The sequence below is a fragment of the Salminus brasiliensis genome, chromosome 20 (assembly GCF_030463535.1).
Source record: "Salminus brasiliensis chromosome 20, fSalBra1.hap2, whole genome shotgun sequence".
NCBI classification, from domain to species: Eukaryota; Metazoa; Chordata; class Actinopteri; order Characiformes; family Bryconidae; genus Salminus; species Salminus brasiliensis.
The window spans coordinates 7281110-7293792 of NC_132897.1; the positions used below are offsets into that span (position 1 = coordinate 7281110).

At 40.1% G+C, this 12683-nt stretch overlaps 1 protein-coding gene across 2 annotated transcripts in view; it reads right to left on the reverse strand.

Moving 5' to 3' along the window:
• Nucleotides 1-12683, reverse strand: part of LOC140541872 (dual specificity testis-specific protein kinase 1) — a 41609-nt gene that overhangs the window by 27453 nt on the left and 1473 nt on the right. Inside the window, exon 1 of one of the 2 annotated variants that reach the window (XM_072664669.1) lies at nt 11035-11148. The exons of the other annotated variant lie outside the window; for it this stretch is intronic. Coding sequence (XP_072520770.1) covers nt 11035-11065 — 31 coding nt within the window. The 5' untranslated portion in view covers nt 11066-11148. Of the gene's footprint in view, nt 1-11034; nt 11149-12683 lie in introns of those variants that run through there. 2 annotated transcript variants of the gene reach the window in all.

Consider the following 12683-nt stretch of genomic DNA (forward strand, 5'->3'; position numbering starts at 1 on the left):
TTGCTTACACATTGCACGGATGCTGCATGAACCATGCAAATCCATTTCCCCACTGATTCATGGACAGGACTCTTCTTGTTGGCTTGTTTGGAGGCTCAGAACTTGATGATGAAGAGCAGGGCCAAAGAAGCCCGGAGTGCTAATGGCCCTGAGGTATCTGCTGGCACTTTACATTAGTGTGAATACGTTAAAGTGATTTCCTTTAAAGGCCAGGCTAATAGCGTCTTCGATCTTATGAGACCGAGACGTTGGTGTGACATGGGGAAAACGTTGGGGAGACATCAGGATAACTCTGGTTACTGCTATGGGATTACTGGTGCAGTCTGAGTCTGCACATTTCATGCACACACAGACACTCCAGAGCTATACCAGGATGGAAATCAAGCAGTGTGTGTTTAGTTCCAATCAATAGCACCAGAGACTACAGAGCCAGGCCCTCACCTTTTCCCCATTGCAATGCGTTTTTCTTAACCGGTTGGATGTCTTCTGTGGCTTAGGTCTATACTCAGGTTTGCTTTCAGTGTGAAACATTAGAACGACTTTGGACGTTGATCGGAAGTGGATTAACAATGTATCTGTCTTTAGGTTAAAAAGGAGAGTAGAAAGTGGTTAGAAATGCAGTAAAATGGCAGCAACACTTCTCATTTTCTCGTACTGACAGTCTGAGGACTGCACTTTGCCACAAAGCTAACAAGTATATAACAAGTGCTGCTGAGAGGAGATGTAATCTTAAGTTAGGCTGGGGCTCTCTCTGTAAACATTATTCTGAAGGGAAGTGCTGTGAAGACATACTGTGCCGTCAATGTGTCAAAGTCTGTAGCAATAGCATGTCGACTCAACATCACTACAATGATATTAGCAATGCGTCGCTATTGCAGTGTTGACTCTCCCAGCATTGCTACTTCGGCATTAGCACTGCAATCGCGTCGACTGCCAGCGTCATCCAGCACTTTGAAAGTCGCTCTGGATAAGAGTGTCTGCTAAATGCCATAAATGTAAATGTCGCCACCACGCCGTTAGCAACACTACCAGCATCCCTATGGCCTCCCTCAGCATCCCTATTACAACGTTAGTCACAAGCCATGTTCATGCGGTCCTGGGCCCTATACATTTAAAAACTAGTAAATATGTGGTTGGTGTGGTGCAGCAGATAACACCTCTACCTGCCAGTGAACTACCACACCACGTGGGAGACTGGGGTTCAATTCCCGGTCTGGGTGACTATGCTGCACTACACCAATAAGAGTCCTTGGGCAAGACTCCTAACACTACATTAGCCCACCTCTGTAATACAAGTAACCTTGTAAGTCGCTCTGGATAAGAGCGTCAGCTAAATGCCATAAATATAAATATATGTGGTCTATGTCTAAGGGCTCTAAGAGCAAGGCCTAGATCCCTGACCCCCTTCCCAGACTCATCTTCTTTCTGAGCTCTCTGCCTCTTCCCATGATGAACCCAGACTAAATGTCTGGGGTTTAAACAAGACAGGATCCTTCAGAATCCTCTCTAACCATGTTCTAATCTTCTGCAGATGCTGGGCTGGCTGCACCTGATTCTAATTTTCCCACATTTTAGATGTTGCAATATAGATATGCCAAAAATCTGGAGAGGGCAAACATTTGGGATGGTATCAATTAAGTAAATTTGGGGTGTTTCAAGTTTTACCTCACAATTGTTTATTACTAGTTATGTTACATCCATCTTCCAATACTGTTCAATAAAGTTTACAGTATATGTGTATATACTTCTGGAATAAATGCATTATCAAATATCACACTATATTCTGGAAGGGAGGGGGTGTCAGCACAGCTACAAAACTCTGTAAAAGCATTTTTGTAGGCCATGCAAAAAAATACAACATCCTATCTATGTGCTTCTGGTATTATTAGTGCGGCCCCTTACATAAACTGCTAATGCATAACTAATTGGCCATTTATCATGCTCATCAAAACAGCACCTACCACCTACGCCTTCCAACCAGTGTCACTGAGCACCATGCGTCACCATTATTCATCTAGTTGCTTCCAAATCCTTACTTCAAAAGGTCTAGCCGGCTTTGTTTCCTCGCCAGATTTGTTGAAATGCAGCATGTGGCAGTGGTTTCATGCGAAACAACCACAAGTGCACAAACCAAACAGGAAGGAAAGATTGATCAAGACTCAAGCAGTCCCTCACAAAAAAAGCAAGCCAGCCTCTGGAAGCTAACTGACCTCTTTAATCTTACATGAAACTCCTTTGAACGTTTAAACCCTCCTCATGACTATTTCTAGACTTTCACCTAAACAGAAATAGCAGCCTGAAGCCTCGTCATGGCAGCAATTAAATTCAAGGCAGTATGATCAACACCAGCTCCTCTCCCACCAGAGTCAACTCCCACCATAGTAACCAAACATGTCATTAGGACCAGGCCAGGACATGGAGTGTGCTGCTCCGGCACGTCCTCCAGCCACCAACCACAGCCTTCCACTCTAATTTGTGTGCTGCCAGATACATTCCTGGTAGTGATCAGAGAGAGGTGCTATGCAGCTCGGGCTGACGTACTGTGTGAGATACAGTACTGTAGAAAGGCAACGGTTACAAGATCCAGCAGTTTAGCTTTTCTTTCTGCATCTTCAAGATAACGTTTTCTCATATTCCTGAATGCAGATGATGTTTTTCTGTAAATCTGTAAATCAAAAACAACCTATGTTTGTTTACAAGATTATTTTTATGATGAACAATGTTGTGAACTTTACGATATTTTAGCTGTTAGATGCAGTCCTGTTCCCAGTGTGTGATGCAAGGCTGGGCATGACACAAAAGCTCAGACTTTGAGAGCAATTTTGCCTTAATCAGACGTATTCAAGCAGATAAAAATTGCATCCTTTTTATGAAATAACGATATCAAAATAACAACGCCATTCCAACTCGGACACACCCATCCTGTTCTGGAATAGTGTGCTTGTATACAGCTTTTTGATAAGTGAAATAGTACAGTACTGTACAGTAATGTTTTGTGAGGTAGTGATCTAGAAGTTAAGTATACTCTTTTTTATTGTTTTGGCTCTATGCCCAATCATTCAGCATTTATAAATAGTTTGCATAACATTAGGCCTAACAGCCAATGGGATCTCCAAACCGCTGATAGCTGCAGTCTAGTTCACAGTCTATGATGCCATGTTAGGTGTGACACAAAAGCTCAGACTCAGCTTTGACACTAACCTTGCCTTGATCAGATGTATACAAGCAGCCAAAAATGGCAAAAATAAGACGTACCATACGATCTATTATTGTTCTGCTTACGTTTTATTATTTTCTTTATCTTTATTATAATTCCACCTTTTTTATGCTGCTACTCCTACAATGTTTGAGATATTCACATGTCCGTCCTGATCTGGAATAGTGTGCTTTTCAATAAGTGCAATAGTATTTTTCCAGTAGGATTTTGCAGGCTAGTGACATAGAAGTTGAGTATTCCTTGAAGTTGAAGTACTTCTTCAACTTCAATTTTATTCTAAATTAATTTGACTAATATTTGAGTGTTTAGGAAACAGCAAAAATAGGTTAATATAATAATTCAGCACTGTAAGTCATGGGCAAAGACTGTAGAGTGTGTAACTAGTGCACTGTAATGGAAAGTAATAGTTTTTTATAGGCAGATTGCGTAATATTAGGCCTAAAAGCCAATTGGCACAATGTGGGTACCTTGGCTCTCCAAACCGCTAAAATGGAGAGGCTGCCTAGTACTGGCTGTAGAATTGTTGGGCTTGGTAGAGTTGCAGTTCAGAAAGTGTAGAATTGATTTTGTAGCATTACTTGTGTTTGGCCTACTGCTACAGTAATGTTATTCAGTCTCTAATTTATCATTTTCTTTAGACCCCAGCATTGTGAACATAGTCCTTGCAGTTGCAGAGCTATTTTTAAATCTTTTTCAGTTTGTCCTTTCAGATGCAAATTCTCTAGAAAAATGGCTTAGGGCCCAAGTGGGTCAAAAGACATTTTCACAATGCATGACATTCAATATGCAAAGGTGTTGATAGCAACTTTACATTTCATGTAAATGACCTGGGGTATCAAGCCGGGGTGTCCTAAAGCTCAAAAATGCAGCTAGGCCAACATAAGCCTACTGCCAATTTGCAAGCTAGACGCCGACCACTGAATTATAATAATAATGTAGAGGTATTAATATGGCAGAAACCACTGAATGAGGAAATAAACATATTACTGGCAAGACTGCAACTGAGCCCAGCTATCTGTCTGACTGAGAACTGATAACAGTGCAGAACAGTCCAGTTAGAAAAGTTTTCTCCTGGATTTCCTCTGGGTGGACTAAGACCCACTCAGCCCCCCAAACTGAACAGAACAACAGTTCACATCAACATTTCCTTTTCAAATAAAATAAATGAGGAAAATAATTAAAACAATTTGTTAACAATAAACAAATCATTACATAACAACATAACAGGCTGACATCCAATCAGCAACTGATCCTTGTACACTAATAAAGTATAGAAGTCCTGAGGAACCTTTAGGGGTTCTTAAGAAGTTTTAGGAACCTTCTAAGGTGCTTTGAGGAACCTTCAAGTAAAGGTTTTTGAAGAAAAAAGGTGTATTACTCAGAGTAACAACAGGGACTTTACAAACTGGTGGGGCTATACTAGGGGTAATACAAGTTTGTAGATTAACTTTGATGAGGTAATGTGAGATCATTCCCACTCTTATTTTTATGCCTTGCAATTCAGTAACTGCTCTGCAGACTTCAGCAACTGATTCAGTGACTAAGCGAAACTAAGGGTGTTTGCTCCTGCATCAAGACGGTTCTATTAATATTTCAGTGGTCACATTCAGATTCCACTACACTGGATTCATGTCCGGTGTAAACAGTTCTAATATACACTGTGATTGGATTTTGATAGGATCACTTAAACCAGCCTAAACAGACCTAGGATGCAATGTGATCAGATTTTGATTGGTTCACACAAACCAGCAAAAACAGACCTAGGACACATTGGGATCAGATTGTTATCAGATAACTTAAACCAGGGTAAACAGACCTAAGATGCATTGTGATTGGATTTTGATTGGGTCACTCAAATCAGCCTAAACAAATGAAGGACAAATTGTGTTCAGATTATGATTGGATCACTTAAACCAGGGTAAACAGACCTAAGATACATTGTGACTGGATTGTGATTGGATCACTTAACCAGCATAAACAAACCTTAAACATATTGTGATCTGATTATGACAGGATCACTCAAACCAGTGTAAACAACCTAGGATGCACTGTGATCAGATTTCGATCGGATCACTCCAATCAGCCTAAATAAACCTAGGATGCACTGTGATCAGGTTACGATCTGATCACTCAAACCAGTGTAAATAGACTTAGAATGCACTGTGATCGGACCGAACCACCGTTGGATCGAACCACGACAAATCGCTCGGAGATGAATTTTGACCACATTGACCACTAGTATAAATAGAATTTTTTTCCAAATCTGCAAAATGCAGATGATTTCTTGTCTGTCACGATTTTGTCCGATATTTCACAGTATAACAGAAACACTTTGAGGAACCATGTCTAGAGCAGGATACTGAAGGTTACCGTACTTTTTACTCTCAAAATCTGGCCCCAGTAAAGCCAAATATGATCCTGACACAAAACACAAGTTAACGCGAGATGTAAACAAGCTCTAATTTGTAAGTTTGAAACTGGGAGCGTGGAATTAAAGTGCTCTTACAGTTTAAAGGCCGTAAACAACGATGAGAGCATTGCATGTTTGTTTCTCAGGGCGGTTTGGGCCTCAAATCAACAAAAGGAATGGAAAGATCTGTTGATGTGGTGTGGTTCAGATCTGATCTGTTTGGGAGAGCTTTGGCATAGAGCCCAGAAATCTCCCCCTCGCATTCCCTCCCACTGCCACCGTTCTTTACACGACACGCAATACAGTGGGCTGCATGGCATTCTTACCACCACTGTGCCAACTTCAACTCCTCTCACTGTCTCTTTCTATTATTCACTCCTCTTTTTCTGTTGATCTCTGTCTCTGAGCGTGGAGCGCATCTCTGCCTAGCTGAAGTGTAATTTAATTTTAGGGTATGGACACGTGACCTGTTGCGTTTGAGCACACGGACGAGCCTAAGGGTTAAAGTTAAGGTTTGTACTTTGGCATCAATTGAAAATGGAGCCCACCTGTCTGTGAAAGTCGATCAAAGCAGCAGGGGAGGGGAAATCACATTTCTTCACTCTGATATTTGAACAAAGCCAGCTTTGTCTCATGATACCCTCATTCACCATTACAAGGACATTACAGCTGCCTCTATTAGACATATACGTAACTGAGGGACCTGACAATTATTTAACCCCTTAAACAGTCTGTACAGAAGTCCCTTTGGATCTTGAGTAATACACCTTAGTGCGTAATAAGCCTATATAATAAGCCAATTTTTTTCCTGAATACTTTAATAAAAAAAGAAAATAAGACAGGAAGGCTTATTTGTAATGTACGTGCAAAATGGATATATATGAAAAGCTTCATTCTAAAAATGCTTAAAAAAAGATTTAGGTTTTTAAACAATTTTGGATATAAAGATGTGTGAAAGAAATAACAACTGATACATAATATTATGTAAAATAATCTAAATAATCTGGTGATATTAATCATAATCAATAAGTATTAATATATATAATAAGTATTTTATGTGTCCAAAAAAACAGCCCTGAGATACAATGCAATACAACATATTGCGTTGTACTGTGTTGTATTGTAGTGTGTTGTATTGTAATGTATCATTTTGTACAGTTGTATTGTAGCTAGAATGTTAGCTTGTTGCTAGCGTGTTGGCATAGGGCAAACATAGTAGTTAGTGTCTAGATTGTTACTAGATTGGAGCATGGAGCAGTATTTATATATATATATATATATATATATATATATATATATATACACACACACACACAAAGGAATCTACAGCTGTGGTTGGTAGTGTTGAGCTACAATTTTGCTCAGATTTCTCAAACAGATTGGCTGTCTTAGGGTGAGCCATATTTTTAAGAGGTCACTGAGGACACACGGGCGCCCATCCTAGTTAGGATGCTCTGGCTGGAAGGCTTTAAGTAGGCCTAAGTTGTAGGATCAGGGCAGTGTGGATGTGTGGAGGTAGAATGAATTTATTACTACAAGTCTTAAAATAAATAAACACATGAGTAAATGCACATTGAGTTAGTCAGGAGAGTGTATTTTATCTTTCTGTGACTTTGTGTGAGTTAGCCAGCATGCTAATCCTTACGTTAGCTCCTCGGCTGAGCTGACCTGAAACCATAATTTAATTTTAACCACAGTTGTTATTGGCTGTGAGGCAATGTGGTCTCTCTGGTATTAAGTTATGGGATTTAATTATTTGTGTTTTTCTGTTTATGGTATGTTGCGGCTCAACTGCATTGGGCAAGGGCCCTCAGACATTTCTGCTGTAATGCAGCTCTTAAATTTGCTGTTTATTATCTGAATGACTGAATAGCAAAACTTCCTGTGGGTTCGATTTTTATCACCACACACCAACTTCCCCAACATGCTCTTATCTGTGGAGGCATGTGGTTTTTAAAGGCTCTATAATAGCAAACTCTTAACTCGGCCTTCCCTTTACAACACACTGCAGTATCTCTCTACTTCTCACAAAGTCATCTTTTAGAAGGTGCCGGTTGAAGTAACCAAGGCATGGGCAGACATGTGGCCTTCCCTGCTACTGTTATAACACCACTGTTTTTACACTGCTTCAGTTAAACTGGTGTCAGGCTGAATGCTCACCAGAACTACTGGAAGTAGGCAGGGTGGTCCAAACCCATTAGATGTATATTAGACATAAATGCAGCCTAGCAAATAATGTACATACTGTGAACCTTTAAAAAATTGTTGCATCTATTTTCAAAAACCCAGATAAAACAGAGTTGCAAAATTGGCCAATTCCAAAAATCCCTAAACCTTACCTTGTTATATTCATGCACCAAAAACTGACATACATCCAGACCACTAGCAAAAGCCCTTTGAGGCTAAATGCAACAGTTATTTCAGAGGAATACAGAAGCAAAGCTAAAAAGGCTAAAAGCTAATGCTAGCCAACTAGGTGAAGCACCGCTTGGAGATGTGTTGCATGGAAGCCAAGGAACGGTAGAAGGAACAGTGGAGGAACCTCTTCAGGCGCTTTAAGGAACCTTCATGAAAAGGTTTTTTGAAGGAAAGGGTTTCTTGAAGGTTCCTCAAAGCGTCCTAAGGACCTCCTCCACAGTTTTAGATTGAAGAACCCTCGAGGATCTTATACTTTTACCAGTGTGAGGTATTCTTAAACTAACTGCAGCTAAACTGAATTGGCGACAGTCAATCAGCAAAGGTGACGTACGCTCAGTATCTGCACTTTCAGTACTAACAGGGAAACACACGGCAGATCTGAAAGCTGGGGAACAAAGCTGGCTTATCACATCTTATCACTGATAACGCACTGGATCACATTACAGTGTGCAAAGCCTTGAGAAAGGCAACGATGCGGCCATGAGAAAACGGACACAAAACAGTTCTGAGGTCAGTCCTTGGCTAGAAGGGTGACCTTGTACTGTGGTACAGTTGGTTCTGGGCCGACCACAATTGCAGAGGGAGAGTTTAGCTGTGTGTGTGTGTGTGTGTGTGTGTGTGTGTGTGTGTGTGTGTGTGAGAGAGTGTGTGTGTGTGGTGTAATGTTGGGAGAATAGAGGAATGTGTTTTCCTGTTTTACACTAAGGCAGGAAGAAAAGCTGCTTGGCGATGTCATCACTAGGAGACGGGGGGGAGGTATGCCCACTCAACTGAGTAAAACACTCCTTACTACAGGAATTTACTATCTACCTATCCGTCTATCTATCTATCTATCTATCTATCTATCTATCTATCTATCTGTCTGTCTGTTTATCTGTCTGTCTGTCTATCTATCTATCTGTCTGTTTATCTGTCTGTCTATCTATCTATCTATCTATCTATCTATCTATCTATCTATCTATCTGTCTGTCTGTCTATCTATCTATCTATCTATCTATCTATCTATCTATCTATCTATCTGTCTGTCTGTCTATCTATCTGTCTATCTGTCTATCTATCTATCTGTCTGTGTATCTATCTGTATGTCTGTCTATCTGTCTGTCTATCTATCTATCTATCTGTCTGTCTGTCTGTCTGTCTATCTATCTATCTATCTATCTATCTATCTGTCTGTCTGTCTGTCTGTCTCTCTGTCTGTTTATCTATTTACCTGTCTGTTTGTCTATCTGTCCGTCTGTCTATCTATCTATCTATCCCTCTGTCTGTCCGTCTGTACACATGTGCATCTTGTCTAGTCCCTGTAGAGATGTACTGCCGATAAAATAAGACTCTCTGGAGCAGATAAACATGAACCTATTGGCTAATGCCCACTTGTTAGTACTCTCCGTCTATCCCATGTAACGCTCCCAACACTGGGAGGGTGAGGACTGACACATGCTCAACTGCAGCCAATGCAACATCACTGGGCAACCAACACACTCAGAGGAAAGCATCAGTGTACCCAAGATGCCCTAGTCAGCACCGCACTGGACTGATGTGGGGAGAGTGAGAGAGCCATCTAACTACCTGGAGAGAGCAAGGTCAACTGTGCTCTCTCTGGCTCTGACTGCTGATGGCAGGCCTCATGAACCAGGATTTAAACCACGACCCTTGAGTCAAAGTGACAGGGCTTTTCTTTTTTAAAAAGGTGTATGTTACATAGAAAAAACAGACAAACTGAAAAGCCACACTTTCTTCACTTTACTTATTATTTCTGCTGTTAAATCAAACTTCAGCTTTGATATTATATCTACGTTTATGTAAATAGGTTCCAATAAAGGGTTCAAAGGGTTTTTTTGAGCGATGCCATGGAAGAACCACTTTTGGATCCATAATAAACTATTTCTCTCACTGTAAAAATAAGCAGTTCCTTAAAGAACCTCTAGATTACTCCAAGAACCTAGGGTCTCCTCAAAGAACTCCTCAATGTTCCTCAATGCTCTTAACACTTCCTTCTTAACACCACCTCCTCCAACCACAATGAACTTCCTGAAATGATCTCAAATAAAGGCTTTCTTCATTAAGAATGGTTCTACTAAGAACATTTTCATGAAGGTTCATCAAAGCAGAAAGAGGTTCCTCAAGTTTCAAAACAGTTTTACACTATTAAAAAATAAGTAGTTCCTTGAAGAACCACTAGGTTACTCCTGGAACCCAGGAGCTCCTCCAAAAACTCAAATGTTCCTCAATGCTCTCAGAGGTGCTTGTGAGAACATTAGAGGATCTTTAAGCTACTATCTTTGTACATCCAACTACACGGAACCTGAACCTCGAATTTATTACTGAAATAAACCTCTAGCTCTGCCCAAAGACTTTAGTCCTTTCTTCAAGGTTCCTTAAAGCACCTTACGAGGGTCCTCCACAGTTTCAAACTAAAGAACCTCCAAATATTTCTCATGTATCTTGTACTCTAAACAGTGAGAGATTGTAAACAGTGAGTGTGAGGAACCTATACATCATACAAAGGTTCTTTATCAATTTAAGGGTTCTCCACAGTCATTATAATATATATATATATATATATATATATATATATATATATATATATATATAACAAAAAAGGTTCCCTCACTTTCTAAAAGTGACTGAAAAGCTGCACATTTCCATCCACTGCAGCCTCACACTGTGTGCTACCTGGCCGTTTAAATGCAGCGCAGGTGACAAACCACACAGGATATGATAGCTGAAAAATGACTGAGGCGACACTTCTCAGCAAGGTTAGACGAGACCGAGTGCTGACTGTGCTCTTACTAATGTCCCTCTGGAACGACACCCGCTCTGGGCTCATTCGCATGCGAGTTCATGATGGAAAGGTGCTTACATAGAGTGCAAAGGCTTCATCCTTTAAACTGATCTGATCCTATAGTATAAGGAGTCTAAGTGAATCAGTGAACGTTTGAAATCAGTCAGTTGATTAATACTGTGTTTTAATTAAGATACAGTTACTTACTCCACTGGTTCAATAAGCTATTCATATGCATCTCGAGGGTGGATGATGGAACAGTCCCGTCAAAGCATTACACCCACCCAGACAAAGCAGAGGGGGTCGGGGGGGGGGGGGGGGCTGGTTGAGTCCTATTGAAACAACGAAAGGGGGAAAGCAGACACACACAGCACAATGAGCACACACACACTGAGCAGAAGGACAGTAACACACAGAGCAGTACAGTTACAGTGACAATGCAGTAACACACAGACACAATTCACAACCGTACACAAACTCAGAAAGCACAGGACCCAATGAAGAGTTCGATGGCAAGGCAGAGGATCAAATCGGACTGTTTGTCTGCTTAAGGGGAAACTCCAAGAAGGTGTGATGAGTTTGATGTGTGGTTTAGGTGTATGTCACACAAGCAGCAAAATCCCCAGTTATCTACATACACCTACACACACTCTAAAGGTCATCTGAACAGTAATGAACCCTGTAAAAGTGAATAAGCTATCATAGCATTTTATATTTCTAAGATATTTGCTTAATGGCAATTAGGAATAAAAAAAATACATTAAAAAGTGAATACAATTATATAAATACAAATTATCTTTTGAATTATTAGCCTGTTCTAACTAGCGACTAGCTTACTTGGGTAAATAGCAAAGCACTTTGTAAGTCGCGCTGGATAAGAGCGTCTGCTAAATGCCGTAAATGTAAATGTAAATGTAAATAAAGAAATATTCATTTAATGTAGTTTATTAACATTATAATAAACACGTTTCACAAATATGTTTTTCAATATAATGTATATGTGCATTTTCTGTTGTCCCCCGAATCCTCATCCAACCCCATAACACTGCCCTCATATCAGTCTTTCATATCCATGGTTTGATCTGTCTGGCATCCTTTTGAGGAAGTGACATCATCAGTGTTTTAAACTGCATGGTTCCCTCTTCTCTAATTATTAAAAATAAACTACTTTCAGAGCTCAGTTTCGACAGGTTTCAACCCTGTTCCAACTTACAATTATAGTTGACAAATATGTGGCATAGTGAAAAGTACACATAGTACAGAAATATGATGTAAAAAACATTTCATAAAAATTTCATATTTGCTATCATAAAAAGGCATTAGCCGCTTAGTACAAAACCTTCAACCCCGTAACATTTTTTTATGTGACGGGGTTGAGTGGTTGTTACAGTGGTTGTTAAGTTGAATGCTAAGGGCACCCATTCCTGAGAATGACTCAAATTGACAGCCAGGTTACCAGGTTTCAAAAAGGAGTTTTCCAAGATTTCTGCATTTCTGAATTTCAAAATTGTTCAGACTGGTGCTGAATGGTGATGTATGAAGAGCTGAATGTCTCTACAGGTTCCCTTACAGAAAGTCAGCATGTGAAATTTGGTTGTGAATGCACTGCACAATGCCTGAGACTTTGTTCAACAACAGTTCTGGGAGATAATGAGCAAAGATCTCAGATATTTGGTGGAATTCCCCTTTGAAACCTAGTAACCCAGTGATGAGTCATTGTCAGGATTGGGATCCATTTAAGACAAAAAAGTGCCAATAAAATAAAATAAAATGTATTAAAATCAATAAAATGGCTATATTTGTATTGCAGACACCAAAACCCCTGGTTCCTGTTCACTGCCCACCAGTGTAAAGAG